Here is an 18,253-nt window from a genome sequence, read left to right on the forward strand (position 1 = left end):
GTGTCATTCAGTGAATCCGCTCTCCACCTCACTCCAGCCCTCCCCTCTCCTCTCCGCAGCCCCCTCTGCTTACCCAGCCTGATTGAGCCTCATTAAATACCACCTTGTATCAGATGGGCGTTGCCCAGCTCACACACTCCCCTGTCCCCTGTGGTGTGCACACTGAGTCCCGACTCCCTGGTTTGGCACCAGCCCAGGTTTTCAACTTCTCCGTCACCCCCAGCCCAACAGTCTTCTAGGGCCAGCCTCCATGTGCTACTCCTGCATCCCACACTGTGCCCTGCCCCTGCCAAGAATGCCTGCCTGCTCCCTGACTGCTCCCTGCCCACCCAACCCTCTCACATCCCTCCTCCTGCTGAAACCCGTGCTGACCTACCAGTGACTTCTGCGTTTTCCCAGATCCAAAGAGCTTTCATCTCATTTGTCAGCCCCAATCAGTTGGTAGTGGCTGCCTGCAGTGGAGCCTGTGTTGGGAGAGATTCTGGAGAGAAGCATGCCCTGATCAATTAGTGGTGTCTGCCGTGGACATAGGAGGGGAATGTGGTGGCACAAAAGCCATGACCAATTAGCAGGGTCTGGCCTGGATGCAGGGAGGAGAAGGTGCTCACAGGTCTCCAGTGTATCTCTCTGAGCCGAGCTGCCAGCAGAGTCTGGCTTTGTCTGCTGAGGGCAGAGGCAGAGGGAGTGCCGCCAGGCATGCGATGGGTCCCTCTTTTTGGATCATTTGGCCATTTGGGTGAGTGGCTGGTGGTGATGGTAGCACAACATTGTAAATGGAACTGTCACTGAATGGTACCCTTAAAAATGGTGAAAATGGCAAATTGTTATACACACACATGCATATACACATTACATATATACATGCATATAACTACATGCATTACTCATTTACATATATACATGCATATAACCACAATAACTTTTCTTTTAAGTCAGGGAAATGGGCTAGAATGTAAGGCCAGAAAAGCCACTGATGATTACGTGCCATGGAAAGGCATGGGGGGGGGGGTGCACCTTTATGAGACCCTAGGGAAAGCGTCCGTGAGAGGGTCGCTGGCACGGCTGAGAGGCTCAGATGGCCTCCTCTGTTGACCAGGGCTGAAGGCAGGAGGGGCCATTACAGAACCAGGCTGGCTGAGAGCAGTGGGGAAGCTGAGACCCTGAATTCATAGCAGCCAAGTGGAAGCATCAGGTGGACACAATTCTTATAATGAGTCAGGGGAGGGGCAGCCGAGAGGACCTGACCCACAGAGTCACGGAGATGGCGGATAAAGCACGGAGGCCCTGGGGCAGGATAGCTGGGCCGCAAGCCGGGGTGCTCCTCCCCCCACGCCACCAACATTCTTCAGGGATCGCTGGTTAGAACACTGAGGGGACTTTTCCCAGGGAAAAAAAACAGTATCCTTTCCTGGTTCTCAGAGTCTGCTTCCTGGGGAACCCATGGGTGACACCAGGCAACTAACTGCAGCTGCAGTGTATGAGCCTAGACTGGGGACAGCACGTGTTAAATAACAGCACTGGGGCAGCGGGTGAAATTTGAATATGAGCCCTATCGGAGATAGTGCGTTTTATCAAAGTTGAAATTCTGAATTGGATCATTGTTTTATGTGTATGTAAGAGGAGGTCTTTGTCTTAGGAGAGCCATGTCAAAGTATTTAGCATTATTTCTGCAACTTGCACTCACATGGTTCAGTAATACAATACTCATGTATATAAAGAGAATGAATGGGCGCATGTGGTCAAATGATCTCGGAGGAAGAAATAAGGAAATCTTTGTACTCATCTTGCAACTTTTCTCAGTGTTTCAAATTATTTCAAAAGAAGATGTTTACAAAACAATAATAAATAAAGCATGGGCTTTGGCATCAGGCAGTGTGGAATTAGAACCGAGGCAGACAGCTTAGAGCTGTGTGACCTTGAGCAAATCTCTCCGCCTCTCTGAGCCTTCATATTCCCATCTGGGAAAAAGGTCTTAGGATCCCTGCTGGGTCTCCGGGACCCTCTCGTTGTTGCTGGAAAGCTGGATGAGCTGACGGGCAGCAAAGATCTGTCCCACACCTTGGGGGAGTTTACCTTCAGGATTACTCCTTATTGCTGGACAGAGGCAGCTGAGTGGGGACCCTCTATCGAGTTTCGAGTTCCTGGCTCTGGAAAAAGGGGTTGTAGGCCTGGCTCGTGCAGCCTGGGTCTGTTTTCTGCCGTTGCTGGGTGGGGCACATACCCGATGAGGCCTGTGAGTGTGCACAAGAAACTGGGCAGAGACACTTCTGCCCATGACCCGTTCCGGGCCCCACCTTTGCCAAGAGGCTGAACAGAGCCTGGCGTCCAGGCCCTCCCCTGCCTCTCTGTGTGTCCCTGGGCTGGCCAGGCCCCTCTCTGGGTCTCTTTCTCCTCTCTCCTCTCACTGAGTCTGGTTCCTCGGGCACCGCTGAAGGGTTGCTAACCACAGCCACCAGGGCGGGGCGGGGGCCTGGGTGAGTTTCGGTTTCCCAGCTCTGAGCATTGGAGTCGGTTGTTCTCCTCTGTCCCCACCCTGCTCTCTGGGCCACACCAGCAGCCAGCACTTGGAGGCACAGCTGTCCTCAGTGCCTCCAAGTGCCTGGCTGAGTTTATCCAGAACTTCGTGCTGCTCTGTATAGACCATCAAACTCCAAGCAGTCCCCCCAAGTGCAGGGTGTGGCCAGAGAGCATCGGGGGCTGGGATCAGGGCTTCTGGGAGCCAGGATGTCATCCTGTCCTCCCCATTCCTGGGACAGATGCCAGAGGCAGACGTTAGGGGCACAGGCCCTGGAGCCAGGCTGCCTCGGTTGAACCCTGGCTCTGCCCCGTCCTCACTGGGACAGTGGGCAGTTTTTCATCCTCTCCTGGTCTCAGTTTCTGAAGCTGTAAAGGGGAGAGAGGAAGAAGCCCTGCCTCGGGGTGTTATGAGGCCTAGGCACAGAGAGGTCCCAGCCCAGGGCTTGGCACAGAGTTAGCACTCCATCAACCAGCCGTGATTACTCATTATCATTATTTCTGGTGTGTGTGTGTGTGTGTGTGTGTGTTTTCCTCTCCTCCCCTCATTATAGAGGAGTAAACTGGAGCTATAGGACCTTGGAAAAACCACTCAGGGTGGCTCTGGGGTTTCTCCAGGAGAGGGGATGAGGGGGAGCCATCGGCTAGAAATGTTAGGCTCCAGGGCCCGGGCTGAAGGCAGAGGGGCACTGGGAAGATGCTGGGACCCTGGGGCTGGGGCTGGGGCTGGGCTGCCGAGGTCCCCCACCATTACACTCTCCAGCTCCGGAATCCCCCTCTCTGCGGTCCTGGCACTTTCTAGCCCCTGACCCCTCATGCCCGTTAGCCTTAATGGAAAGGAAAGCTGGACACTTGGTGCCACCCTGCCCTGGCTCAGGTAGGGAAACCGAGGCACAGAGAAGTCGAGCGACAACAATTACTTAGCAACTGGTGTCAGAGCTGGGATTTAAGCCCAGGTCATCTGCTTTGGAACATCCATGTTTAACCATGTGATGGTGCTATCCTGTCTCTCTATATTGTTAACTTTTTTAAAAAATACAAGTGCACAGATCATTGGCATTGGAGCTGACTGATATTAAATAGATTTTTAAAAGTTAAAAAAAAATGCCCAGATCTAAGTGGGTGAACTCAAACAATATACCTGTGTAATCCACACCCAGGTGGAGAAATGAAACATTCCCAGCCCCCCAGGGCCCCCCTTGGCCCCCTCCAGTCACCACCTGTTCCAGGGCAACCCCTCTCCTGACTTCTAGCAGTGTAGACTAATTCCACCTGTTTCTGAATTTTATGTAAACATAGGGGGAACAAGCATCCCAGTTTGCCCAGGACTGAGGGATTTCCTGGGACAGGGAACTTTTGGTGTGAAAGCTGGGAATGTCCTGGGCAAACCAGGATAAGTTGGTCACCCTATAGAAATGGAGTGGGAGCGCCTAGCGTGTGGTTTGTTTGACGCATCTTGCTTGTAAGAGTCACGTGTTTATCCTTTTCATTGCTGTTTATCCTTTTCATTGCTGTGTAGTATTCCATTGGGTGAACATACTGCATTTGTCCATTCTATTGTTGTTAGTAGCCACTCAAGTTTGTTGAGTGTTCAGCTGTAAGAAACTACTATGAACGTGCTGATTCAGGTCTTTTGGCAGACGAATGACTGCCACTTAATTTTAAGACTGTAGTGATTTTTTCTGGTTTTTGCTTACCGTTGTGAAATATCGCTGCCTGCTGAAGCTCCCAGCACCCCAAAGGGTCCAGATTGCACGTCTCTTTCTCTATCACCAGCAGGGTGGTTCCTACGGCTGGCAAACTGTCTCCAGGGGCAATTCTGATGGTATTGCCTTCCTTTTCTTCAGTCACTTGAAACGATTCCGAGGTCAGCAGGCGAGCCAACACAGAATCCTGAATGAAATCTGCAAATTGCAGAGTCTGTCAGTGCACAAAGACGCTGGCAGCCCAGCTGAGATCCAGCTGCCCACAAGACGGCAGAGCGTCGCCGTTGAGGAGCTGCCTGTCCTCAGCCCTCTGGTGAGCGCTCCTGGGTGTGTGTGTGCAGGGCAGGTCCGGAGAGGCACGTTGAGGGGGCAAAGCCAAAGCAGGGAAGAGAGTGCTGCACTGGGTTCTCTAGACTGGGGACAGGGGTACCACCACTGGTGCTTTCTGAAAGGGAGCCATAGACCATTAGGGGACGGGGGCATCTCACCCTGGGCTTACTCTCTTCTCTGGAACTTCTCCTTCATCTCCTAATTGACTTTGGAGAAAATTTTCTAGACTCTAGAATCTAGAGCAGAGCATCTCAAACTTGAATGTAAGCTCTAATCACCTGGGAACCTTATTAAAATGCAGATTCCAGCTCAAGAGCTCTGGAGAAGGGCCCTAGGATTCTGAGTTTCTAATCAGCTCTGGGGTGAGGCCAGTGCTGCTGGTCCGTGCACCATGCTTTGAATTTTTAGACGACAATAAATGGTGATTAGAGGAAGAAGATGGGGCCAGTATCTGGGAAAGGCCAGCGGGGGCAGGCATTCGAAGTCTGCCTTGCTGCAAGGTCAACATCAAAGCAAAGAACTGCCATGGGTAACTGTCTCCCAGGGCTTGAGGGGCACCTCACACTCCATCCCTGTTTCCCCAAGCCCTTCCCTTCTTCTGTGTTCCCTGTCTCAGCAATTGTCCTCATGGTCCTGCCTGTCATCCGAGCCCGGCTGGCATCTCTAACTCCCCCTTCCTCCTCACCCACAGCCCGCCTTAGGTCTTGCCAGTTCTGCCCAACTAGCTCTTAAATCTGGTTCATTTCTCTCCCCCTCTACTGCTTCTTCCCTCTTGAGGCCACTATCAGAGCTGGCCTAGATCTGGCAGTGGCCTCCTAATTATCTCCTTGCCTTCTGTCTCTCTCCACACTGATGCTCCTTCCAAAGGAAGGAAAAAATCTGTTTTTGTGACCCACTCTGCATTAATCCCTCTAATGGCTTTTCATTGCACTTGGGATCGGGGCAAATTTCTCGGCAGGGTTGATAAGACTTTGATGTCCTGCCAGCCCTGCTTACTTACCTCTCCAGTCCTACCACTCACCACCAACTCATTCTCTGTGCCTAGCCACTCTCAACTTTATTGAGCTCCTCAAGCCCGCCATGCTCACTCAACTTGAGGCTTTGGCATATGCTCTTTCTTTTCCTGGAACATTCTTCCTTTATTTTTGGGTAATTCCAACTCCTCATTTAAGTCTTCTAACTCCTCAAGTCTGGGTTAGATCCACCCCCTGTATGTTCCAGTAGCAACTTGTACTTTCTCTATCATGGGCTTTATCATTGATGTTGAAATAATTTAGTTAGTCTTCTACATTCATGTGAGCTCCATGAGGACAAGTCCATGATGGTTTGTTCTCCGGTACCTGGAACAATGTTCATGCTCAGTAACAGTTGTTGGATGGACAGACAGATGGACGGATGGACGGTTGGATGAATGGATGGATGGTTGGATGGATGGATGGATGATGTATAGATAGTTGATTGGATGAATAGATGGATAGATCTATAGATAAATTATGGATCAATTGATTGATCAATAAGACAGGCATATAATCACAAAATTAAAGAATTCCAGAGTCAAAATCCCAACTCCTCATTAAACAGGTGGGGACACAGAGGGAAGGAAATGTGCCCATGGCAACCCAGCTGGTTCCTGACAACTAGAATGAAAGCCCAGGCCTCCTAAAGCCCAGGCCAGGGTACCTTCCATGACCCGTAGTATTAGGGAGTTTCCAGGTTTCAAGGAAACTTGATGAACAGTTGATCCAACCACAATCATGAAAGATAGACACACATACACCCTGACGGCTTACATTCATGGGAGGGTGGCCTGGCTCAGAGGAGTTTGGCTAGTTGGGAGGCAGGCAACCCTGATTTTTATCCTGGCTGCACCACTCACCGACTTTCGCCAGTGGCAAGGCCCTTAGGATGCTCTGGGCTGTGAGCGAGTCTGCCTCGAACAAGGGCCGAACCAAGGTGAAGAGACACTGCGTGACCCTGGGGTCTTGGGAAAACCTGTGCCCTCCCCTCGCTGGGAGCCTGTGGATGGAGGCGATGCCAGAGCGCCCTCTGCTGGGTCCACCCCTGCCTGCAGGGACGGTGCGAGAACCAGAAATAAACCCTTGCTCCCACAGGGGATCCAGAAATCTCTGCCAGAAGGTGATAGAGCTGCACATTCTGAAAGAAAATCCCTTTTCGAGAAGAAACAATAATGATCACTTTGTGAGAAAAGTGACCTGCAGGCGAATTCTTAAATTGCTTTCTTTACAAAAGATTAGCCTAATTTAAACTGACCTACTTTTAACACCAGGTCCAGTCAGGCTTCCTGCAACTCTGTGTGTCTTTCCGCAGCTCCAGGCCACCCTTGCTCTCTCCCCAGGGAGCTTGACTCCAGGACACATCTGTTTACTTCACTTCTTTGTGTGTCAGTTTCCTCATCTGTAAATCGACAGTGACATTTGCCCTAACCCCGTAAGAGTTTTGTGAGGCTTTTCAGTTTGCCCTGCTTAAACTAGGCAAGGCAATAAATGTCAGCTGAATTATTGTCATTATAGTAATTATCAGAAACTTTCTTTCCCTCAACTTCCCTGCATGCTAAGTGTCCGGAACTATGCCTGGCACATAGAAGGGGGTCAGTAAACACCAGTTTGGGTGAATGAAACAAGCAAGCAGACTGCTTTTCCTGGCTGTTTATCTAAATGTGTTTATAAACTGTGGAGCTCAGCTTGCAAGAGTGGAAAACCCCTGATTAAACTCCATAACCTTCTGATGTCTCTCCCACCGTGTTTATTTCACCCCACACCAGTGGTTCTCAAACTTCAGTTGGGTTCAGAATCTCTGGGGAACTTATGAAAACACAGAGGCCCACGCGCTCTCCCACTCATGCATCAGAATCCTCCCACGAAGCTAAGCTGGAACCCAGAGGCCCGGGCTCATTGATAGGGGAGAGTTCTGGGCCTCCATGGTCCACATTAGTTCTGCGGGGGGTTCTCATAGGCACCCCACTTTGAGAACCACTGCCCTGTACCACGTGGCCTTGGGGGCCCAGTTCAGCAGGCACCTTGGCTGCCCTCACTGGCTCTACCCCCAAGACTTCCGTGGCCTTGCCTCCATCTGCCCCCACAAGGTGCCTTTACCATACACACAATGGAGCATTGTTCAGCTGGAAAAAAGGAAAGAAATGCTGCAGCAGGGATGTACCCTGAAGATGTCATGTTGAGTGAAATAAGCCAGACACCAAAGGACAAATATGGTATGCTCTTACATGAAATACCTAGAAGAATCTAATTTCATACAGACAGATAGGAAATTATAGGCAGGTGAGGAGAGAAGGGTTGTTGCTTAATGGGTTGGAATTTCTGGTTGAGGTAATGAAAAAATTGGGGTAATGGAAGGTGGCGATGGTAGCACAATATTGTGGATGTAATTAATTCTACTGAATCAAATACTTGAAAGTGGTTAAAATGGGAAATTTTGAGTTGTGTACGTTACTACAATAAAAAGTTAAAATAAAATTTTAGAAGTACCTATACCCTCAGCTCTCTGAAATAAAACATTTCCTGGATGGGCTTAATGGCAGAATTTATTGTATGTGATATCTAAACTTTATTTCCTCCCGATGAAAGCCTAATATCAATGCCATTTTTTATAAAGAAACTATCCTTTCCTTGCTAATTTAGAAAACCCCTTTTACATTTATAATTGTGTTTCAGGTTCCTGAGTTCGGTTCTGCTGATCTTAGGCCAATACCAACCCATTTTCCTTACAGTAATTTTAGAATGCATTTTATTATCTAGTAGGCAAGCCACCCTCACCATTACCCGTCGTGTGAATCTGCAGTCCTCCACAGACCAGGCAGGGTGCTGCTCACTGCAGCTGCCCTGCACCCGTGGGTGTCCCGGCTCTCAGAGACCAGCTTACACGACGACCAAAATGCCTCTGTTTCTCTTTCACATCAGCTGAAGGGAGAAGCCCAGCTCCTCGGTCTGTCAAGATCCTATAAGATCTTTGGATGAGACAAAAGCCTCCCCCCGTGAGTTCTCAGCCTGCTCCACAAAACTCCTGTGGGAGTTTTTTAACAGAAAACTGAAGTATTTGATCCTCTTGATAAAGTACTGATATCAACAAGTAATTTTCATATTGTATGCATTGTCACCTTCCTTTCCTCTTTATTGAGATAATTTGCATCCAGGAAGGTGCACCAGTCTCTGCACCTTTTTACATCCTTAAAAGCAACACCCAGACCAAAATAGAGAACATTTCTTGCATCCGCGAAGGCTGCCTCAAGCTCACTCCCAGTCGGTACTCCCCAAAATGAACCACTGTTCCAACCCCATCACCACAGATTAGTTCGCTTGTTTTCAAACCTGACATAAGTGGAATCCTACTCTACTTGCATTGTGTCTGCCTTCTTTTGCTCAGCATTGTCTAAGAGATTCATCCATGTTGTCGCACGAAGCGGTAGTTTTTCATTGTTTTGTGGTATTAATGTATCACACATTTGTGTATTTTGATGTTTATGGACATTGGAGTTGTTTTCAAATTGGGGCTGATATAATTGGGTTGCAGTAGATATCCTCCCACATGACTTTTGCTGAATTTAAGTACACATTTCTCTTGGGTAAATACACAGGAGTGGAATTCTGAGTTATAAGGTAAATGTCTGTGTATTTGAATATGTATGTATGTGTGTACACATATACACATGATATATATGTATATAAGAATATATATAGTGTGTGTATATATATATATATATATATTTATTTATATAACTTTAGAAAATAGTGCCAGTTTTCCAAAATGTTGTACCATTTTACACTCCCATCAGCAGTGTCTGAGGGTTCCAGTTGCTCCGCGTCCTTGTCAGCACTTGGTATTGTCAATCCATTTAGTTTTAGGCATTCTGCTGGGAGGCTGGGACTTCTTAGAAATTTCTGGTTTCTTGATTTCAAAGGCTCGACATCGGGGGAACTGGGTCTCCAAATTAACCACAGCCCTTTTGGTCTCCCACAGTGCCAGGTGAAGCTGGGGGATTCCTTCCTGCTGCTGCCCCCATATGCCCTGGCGCCACTTACAGTTTTCACCTGGGAACAGAGGCACGGAGCAAAAGACGTTGATGTAGCTGAAGGCGTCTGAACTGTTCTGGGGCCCTCTGGGCAGTGGGAGCATCTGTGTGTCTGTTGGACAACAGTCACCTGCGACTCTGAAGATGAGACCCTCCGGATACCATGCTGTGCCAGCTCCGTGACTGAGGTGCCAACTTCCCGCAGCCCTATCCCTTTACCTCTTCATCTGTGTGCTGAATGAGGTCTCTGTCCTGTCCTATGCAACTATGATGCGCCAGAAAAGAGCCAGCAGCAGCAGGTGGGGAGGCAGGGAGGGGTCTGTTTGAAAGAGGGGAAGCCTGAGCAGTGTTTTTCATGTTCCAAATTGTGGTCACATTTAGTCCCAGTAGTAACCAGTGGAGAGGCACATCCCCTTGTAGAAGGAAGGGGCTAAGAGAAAAAGGGGTTGGAAGGAAGAGGAGGAGGTTTCTTTATTTAATTAATGGAATAGCTCTGTAAAGCAGAAAATGGCAGGGGCAGAAAGGCTTGGAATTGAAATCCAGGTTTCCAGACTCCCAGCCGAGGCCTCTTCCCTCAAAACTCATTTCTTCTCCCAGAAGCAGCTCAACTAGATTTTTTTTTTTAATGTAAGAGAATTCGTCGACCAGTAATTTTGGCTCCTGCTGACCCAAACAACAACGTGCGTAGAGATTAAAAGGAGTTGCTGGGAATGGCTGAAACTGGAAGCTCAAATCTGGGTGTCTTCTCCCAGCCTGAATCACGAGTCACTTGCACCATCCTAGAATGCTCCGTTGGGAGGTCTTTACAGATGCAGCTTCTGTCATGCTGCAGGGATGAGAGACTCCAATTAATTTCTGCAAGAGAGAAAGCAGGTGACAGATGAAAAGGAGCAGAGCCCAAAGGAAGTGGGTGGCTGTCACCCCTACCAGTGCCTGGATGGGGTCTGAGCTCCAGTCAAGCAGGTGTGAAGGGCAAGAGTGAAAAATGAAGCTGGACACAGAACTACAGAGCTGACTGTGAAGCCAATGGGTTGGCTTTCCCCTCCCATCCCCAAATGGAGAAGCCAGTCCCTCGCCTCAGAGTTCCCCTTCCCTCTCAGAGCCTGCAGAGCAGGGCAGCCCACTGAATCTGCTCTCAGGGTGGACTGCTAGGTCCGTTCAGCTTCTGTGGGGATTACAGGGAGACCAAGTGTATAGGGGATTACAGGGAGACCAAGTGTATAACTTGAGGCCATGTGGGTAAACCGAACTCCACATTCACATTATATCCAAATTTTGGGAGGCGCAGATCTACATTCCATTTCCACAGAAATTTGAGGGCCAGCTGAGCAAAATTCTGGTGTCGAGCTTACAAAATTCGGGGGGTTTCTAGGAGGCGGAGTCTGTGAATGGGGCAAATCCCCTAATTGAGTCAAGAAGGAGCATGATGCTCTGAGCAGTTGTCCTGTCCTCCCCAAGCCCCCCACCCCACTGGTTCCAAGTCAGCAACATGGCAGCTTCTCTCTCACCTCTGCTTCCATCCTTACATTTTCTGTCGATATAACTCTGACCCTCCTGCCTCCCTCCTGTCAGGACCCTTTTGTTTACATTGAGCTTGCCCGGATAATCGAGGAGACGCTTTCCATCTCAAGGTACTTAACTTAATTCCTTTTACCATGTGTGGTAACCTAGTCACAGGTTCCCGGATCAGGACCCAGACCTCTCTGGGGGCCCTTGTGCCGAACATGGGCAGTAAGCAGCCTTCCTCCTGAGGCTAGTGCTGCAGGGAGACTGATTATAGCAGGTGGATCGGGGAGCAGAAGGCGGTCTCAGGTGGAGTGACTGTGATCTTACTGTATGTGGAGCCAACCCCACTATCTGCACTTATCTACCAAGGAAAGAACTGCCCTTCTGTGCAGGTGTTAGATGCAGTTAGAAATAAGAAGACAGTTGCTTTCCAGTAGTGACTGCAGGGGCAAGAGTGAACGGGCCACACCCTCATGGTCCCAGTTGACTAAGGAGCAGATAATTGTCCTTGCAGACTGAACACAGCCCCCATGAACCCAGTCTTGGAGAGCAAAGCATCCCCCAGTATGGTGGGTTTAACAAAGGCTGTTTCAACCTTAAAAATAATGAATATGATCATCAGAGATTTGTGGCACCCACAGTGAACAGGAAAAAAAGGAAGGAGCACGTGTGTCGGGAAAGCAAAAAGGTGCTCGCCATTCATAAACAACACCATAGCTGGATGCAGGTACCAGAGAGCAGTTCGGAGACAGGGCATTGCGAATGTGTCGAGAAAAGTTTCCAAGTGTCTCCTAGGGAGTAAGGAGGGGCAACTAGGAGAGCTTCAGTTTCAGAGGGCGCTTCGTGAGTCCCACTCTAAACTGTGAAGTGTGTTCTTGCACCATGTCAGTGCAAGACGAAAGACGGAAGAGGTGCCACCAGCAGGAGGGTTGGAGAGCAGCAGGGAGAGGAGGGGCTGAGGCCCCAGAGCCGCTCAGGAAGGAAGCCGCAGGGTCTGCCTGCAGGGATACGCACCCAGTTCAGTTCCTCTGTCTTCCACCCAGCCCGGACCCCTCCATGCAACTCCAGGCCTTCACCTGGGTAAGATCATCTGTAACTTTCTCCAGCCTGACCAGCGTTTCCTAGACCAGATCAAGAAAGCTGTTGACATCATCGGTACATTCCTTAAATAAGATTGCTTTCGATGTTTGTTTAGGGTTTTCTAGGGAAATAGAACCAACAGGAGATACCTGTAAATATGAGATTTTATAAAAAGCGTCTCATGCAGCTGTGGGGATGCATGAGTCCAAATTCCAAAGGGCAGGATGCACAAGTCCACATTCCTGAGGGAGGCCACAAACTGGCAACTTGGATGAAGGTCTTCAGTGAACTCCCCAGGAGAGGCTGGCTGAAGAAAAAAGTGAAAGTTCTCTCTTCTCCCGTAAAAGTCTTCAACTGATTGGATTAAATCCAACTGATTGGATTCTCTCATTATGGAAGATACTCCCTTAGTTGATGTAGATGTAATTAGCCACAGATGCAATCAGTTGACTGATATTTAATAAACCAGCCTTCTGGTTTATTAACCAGCCTCAAAATGTCCTTGCAGTAATGGTTAGGCCCGTGCTTGCTTGACCAGACACCTGGGCCCTGTCACTTGGCCAGTTGGCACATGAACCCACCTATTACAATGTTCAACTCCAAAGATCCAGGACATGGTCAAGGGGAGCACCGGCCTTTGGCTCAAGGGATATTACTGGAAGGCAGATAAGCAGGACTGCAGCTCGGCCACCAGGAACTTGAGGGCCAAGGTTAGAGGCAGGGAAGCCGAGGAGTTCGGGCATCTGGGACTGTGTTTCTCAGTGGTGGATGTTGAAATACAGACTTTGCATTAACATCACACTTCCAATTCTTTATTGGTTTCCTAGGGCTGCCACCATCCTTGGCTTGTATATGTGTCTCCCCAGTCTCTGCCTCTGTCTTCATGTGGCTTCTCCTCCTTGGGCCTTCTCCCCTTCTCGTCTCCTTTAAGGATGCTTGGATTTAGGACCCTAATTCAAGATGATTTCATCTTGAGATCCTTAACTGAATTACATCTGCAAAGACCAGGGTTCCTTTTTAGGAGTCACCATTCAACCCATTAGAGATTCGAAGCTCAGTGTATATTAAACCAGAAAGTAGCCTCTTCTCAGTGTTTCGTTGACTGGGGCCTGATTCACCCCATCAACTGAGTGAGAGATTCGGAGAATTGAGAATTCTTGCGGGTGGCTCAAAGGCTTCACTCTGTCTGCTGGCCACAGACCTGACAAACCTGTGCCTGTGGTCACAAGAAAGGGGGGCGGTTAATGGTGATATCTGTGCAGAAACGTCTAGAGCGATGCAAGAACAGATCTGTGCTCTTGCTACGCTGACACGGGTCTGGGAAACTGAACCAATATGCCATGAGAGATGAACAAAATATCTCATTGAGGTTAATAGAGCTGAAGACAAGGCTGAGTTCGTGGTCAGTGTTAGAGCTGTTGAGAATAGATCTGCTCTGCTTCCTGAGACCCCATGAAAATGTTAGCAAATAAATAAGAAATGTTATAAGGACACAGCAAAGAAGAAAATGGGAGGCAAGCCATTGGGAGATGAGAAATGGCTTTCTCCCTTCCTGATGTCAGGTGCAAGCTGGAAAGGGGTGGGCCTTGGAGGTGGCGAGGAAGGCAGTACCCAGCAGGAGGGAGGAGGGGCTGCACCTCGGCGAGGCTGGAACCGGGCAGCATGCCATGAAGACCAGGCTCGAGGACCAGCTGTACAAATGAAGTGGACTGGGACGGGATCCACTGAGGATCTGGAGACAGGAGACAGACCCCACCTGTCCCTAAACCGTGCAGGCAGGCATTAGCTGCCCAGAGGTCATTTTTAAATTTTCGCTACAGAATGGAGTGAGCTTTCTGGGAGCAACCATGCAGCAAGGTGAGGGTTGGTGCCAGCTTCTGCCGCACTCACCCTCAAAGAGGCAACAGCCCAGGAGCTGTGCCTCCACGCAGAGTTCCTCCCAGCACACAAGGGGCCTGTCCGCTGCCACACCCGGGGCTTGACAACCACTGCCTGTGGGCAAGCAATGTGCTTGTGTTTTTAAAGAGTTGCTGGAGAAAAAGGAGGAGGAGGGAGTGGAGGAGAAAAAGGATGGAGGAGGAGGAGGGCAGAGGAGGAGGTAGAAAGAGGAAGGAAAGGAGAAGGGGGGGAGGAAGGGGAGGACGGAGGAGGAGAGTATGAGACAGAGACATTATGTGATCTGCAAAGCCTAAAATATTTGCTGTCTGGCACTTTAACAGAAAAGCTTGCCGAGCCCTGGACCTAAATTATGAATATTCATTCAATGATCCCCAGACTGCAGGAGGAAACTGATAAATCAGGGAACAGATGAGAACTTTCAACATAATGATTACATTCAGTGTGATTTCTTTAAGGTGATGATAATTCAAACAAGGCTGAGTATTCCTTAGGAGAATGCTTCAGAAAACTGCCTTGAGAAGTAGGTCATTTCTAATGCTCCTTTCAGTTGTTGGTGTGTATGTAAGTTCACCAAAGGGCATAAGAGTTATTGCCTTCATGGAGCCATAAAATTCTGTTAGTTCATAGAGTGAAATGCTCTGCTTTGACTAGTCCTAACCTGACCTAACGTGGAGCCTGCCCTGGGCAGCCTGGTGCCGGCCGTGGAGCCAGGGCCCTGCTGCCCAGGAAATGCCCTGCCTCAGCTTTCCTCTCCCCCTTAGGGAGGCTCAGCCACCCAAAGCACAGCTCTGAAGAGCGGCTCTGATGCCAACCGAGTGGTGCTCCCCGACTCACTCACAAGCTTCGCCTCCCAGAAATACAAGCCATGCAGAATCACCCAGGACATCCAGGAACAGCTGGGAGCCTGTCAGCAGAAGAGGCAGTTGGAACTGAAGTTTGAGATTTCAAAATGGGAGGCACTGAGCTTCTCTCTGAGATCCAAAACGCTCAACCAGAGAGCGCCAGCTTGGTGCTCTGCCAGCTTTAACGCCCCAGGTAGGGCCCTTCGGACCTTAGCTTCTGTAGCAGGAGGATGGATTCCGGACATGATGGTGGAAAGCGGGGTTGAAAGCCACGTGACAGTAATGGGCACAAAAGAGCACACCAGTCCTGGGCGCAGAAGCCCCAGCAGTTAAGACCTTACACCTGGGCAAGTTTCATTCTCATTCCTCTTGTGTCCCAAGGACCCCAGGGCCTGCATTTACACTCCTCAGATGTCACCCACAGTATCCATCAGTGAATGGGGTACAAGGAGTTCCGTACATGCCCATTGATTAAAATGCCTCCAGTATTAAAGAAGGGAGCTAATGAAAAGGCTGCAGGAGGAATTTGGAAGCAAAGACACAGGTAATCTGGGCATCTGCCTTCAATTTGGGGGCAAAAATATCCTTTAGAAATTCAATGCAAATGGATGACAGCTACATAATAGTGTGTTAAAAGAAAGCAAGGTTATTTCCAGCATTTTCCAAATCATTTCAAGATCAAAATCATGAAGACTCTGGAACCTTCCCTCAGAGAGAGAATCACAGTATTAGATGAGCGGATGGCAAGGCTTTTTTTTTTTTTTTTTTTTTTTGTAAAGGGCAAGATCGTAAACATTTTTGTCTTTGAGGACCACACTGTGTCTGTCGCAGCTACTCAATCTGCCGGTGTAGTCTGAAGCCACCATAGACAATATGTGAACACATGGGCATGGCTGTGCTCCAGGAAAACTTTATTTACAAAAACAGCCTGCAGGCTGGGTTTGGCTCAGGGGCCACAGTTTGCAAATTCCAGATCAGCGCTGTCCAGAAGTTCTTTCTGCAGTGATGGAATTGTTCTATATCCGTGTTTGTAGCTATTGAGAACCTGAAATGTGGTAGTGTGACTAAGGAACTAAATTTTAAATTTCATTTCCTTTTAGTTAATTTAAATGTAAATGGCCACGCTCACTGGCAACTACCATATTGGACAGGGCAGGTCTAGATAATACTTTAATAATGCTACCTGTACTCATGTGGGCCATATATGTATTTTAATATTTCATTGCTCTAGAGAGCCTCCCTATAGCTAAGATGTAGTTGTTCAAATGTACTAATACAGGTCAGAGTAATTTTGTAGAATTAAGTTATATTCATCAAAAATATTTGGAAATCTGTTAATCACTATACCTATTAGGCATAATGCAAACATCTCCCCCAGGCTCGGTCAGGTGAGGTCTAGCTCTGCACTCAGCCCCAGGGTCTGTGCTGGTCACATCCATCTGCAGAAATCACCAGACCACCTCGGGGGAGCTTGGCTGCCTGTTTCACTGAGCTGCAAAGGGACTTCATTGGTTCCTGTCCTACCAAACTGAAGAATTTAATTCTCCTGGTGAAGCACTGGTTCAAACAGGTACGGCAGCCCTTATTCTCACTTTCTGGCTATTATGTTTATCGTAAAAAACATAATAAACATAAACGCTGTGACCACTGAAGTGGCACTTACCAGCATGCTAGGGGTGAGCCGCTTTGGGGACTACCCACTCCTTAAACCCTGGGTAACTTGGGGGAGTTCCCATCACCCACCCCATTAAGTTGCGTCAGGCTTAAAGCACTGTCGTTTCCCAGGCTGCCATAACAAAGAACCACAAACCGGGTGTCTAAAAGCAGCAGAAATTTATTGTCTCTCAGTTCTGGGGGCCTGAAGCCTGAAATCAGGGTGTCAGCAGGGCCACGCCCCTTTTGAAGACTCCCGTCTCCCATCTCCCAGCTTCTGGTGGTTGTCACCATCCTTGGTGCTCCTTGGCCTGCAGCATCTTCACTCCAGTGTCCGCCTCCGTTGTCACATCGTCTTCCCTGTGCGTCTCTTCCACGTCTCTGTTTCCAAATCCCCCTCTTCTTTCTCTTATAAAATCACCAGTCTTTAGATTCACCCTGTAGTTTGACTTCATCTTAAGTTGATTACATCTGCAAAGACCCTGCATCACATAGGGGCACATTCTGAGGTTCCGGGTAGATGTGAATTTGGGGGGAACACCATTCAGCCAAGCACAAGCACCCAGAACCAACAAACCTGGTAATGTGGTTTCTTTTCTCCTTGCACTGACCAAAAATTCTGCAGGAATCCAAGCATCCAGCCTCCATGTGTAGAAGGGAGGGTGGAAGTTGGGGTGCACATGCCTACCAGTTGCCAGCTGGCTTATCTGCTGCCTGCAGTTAACAGTCCAGGGAGGCTCCAGGCTGGGACAAGGCTGCTTTTTCTGTATTGGTTAGCCACCCATCACTTGCATCAACTTGTCTGCTCACAGGGTGGTTTCCGAGTATTGTCATGAACGCAAACTTCAAGCACACTTCAGCTCTTTTCCTGAGACCCCTCCTCTGTACCTCCAGCTCCCATGGCCCTGAGATGGTGTTCTGACTTGCTAAAGCTGCCAGAAATGCAACATACCAGAAATGGATTGGCTTTTACAATGGGGGTTTATTAGTTCACGAATTTACAGTTCTAACACCAAAAAAGTGTCCAAACTAAGGCATCCAGAGAAAGATACCTTGACTCTGAAAAAGGCCAATGGCGTCCGAAACACCTCTGTCATCTGGGAAGGCATGTGGCTGGCATCTGCTGGTCCTTTGCTCTTGGGTTCTGGTTTCAAGATGGCTTTCTCCAAAATGTGTCTGGGCTTCTGTCTCTCTTAGTGTCTCTCTCTCAGCTCCTGTGCATCCTTGCTTGTCCTCCCAGGGCATTTCTCTCTAAGCATTCTCTCTTAGCTTCTCTGGGGCAAACTCAGGGCTTTATCTCTTGGCTTAGCATCTCCAAACATCTTTCTTTCTGCATCCCCAAGTGTCTGGGTCTGTGGTCAGCCCCTGAGCTCCCTTAATGACTCCAGTTAACTAATCAAGACCCACCTTGAATGCAGGGTCCCACCTCCATGGAAATGATCTAATCCAGAAGACTCACCCACAGTTGGGTGGGTCACATCTCCATGGAAACAATGTAATCAAAAGATCCCACCCATAATAAGTCTGCCCCCACAAGATTGCATTAAAGAACATGGCTTTTTCTGGGGTACATAATAGATTCAAACCAGTACTGATGGAGACTGAGCTCTATGGTTCTCACCCCTGAAAATCAGAGCAGTGGGGTGGCATGACTGTGCAGAGGGCATAGGGCTACACCA

At 48.9% G+C, this 18,253-nt stretch overlaps 1 protein-coding gene across 1 annotated transcript in view; it reads left to right on the top strand.

Moving 5' to 3' along the window:
• The first annotated feature begins 3,345 nt into the window (after positions 1-3,345).
• LOC119519283 (2'-5'-oligoadenylate synthase 2-like) overlaps positions 3,346-18,253 on the top strand; it is a 46,340-nt gene continuing 31,432 nt past the window's right edge. Inside the window, 3 exon segments of the mRNA XM_037816867.1 lie at positions 3,346-3,391; positions 4,181-4,533; positions 9,543-9,782. Of these exon segments, the coding sequence (XP_037672795.1) occupies positions 3,346-3,391; positions 4,181-4,533; positions 9,543-9,782 (639 nt within the window).

This window comes from Choloepus didactylus, chromosome 23, assembly GCF_015220235.1.
Source record: "Choloepus didactylus isolate mChoDid1 chromosome 23, mChoDid1.pri, whole genome shotgun sequence".
Taxonomy (NCBI): domain Eukaryota; kingdom Metazoa; phylum Chordata; class Mammalia; order Pilosa; family Megalonychidae; genus Choloepus; species Choloepus didactylus.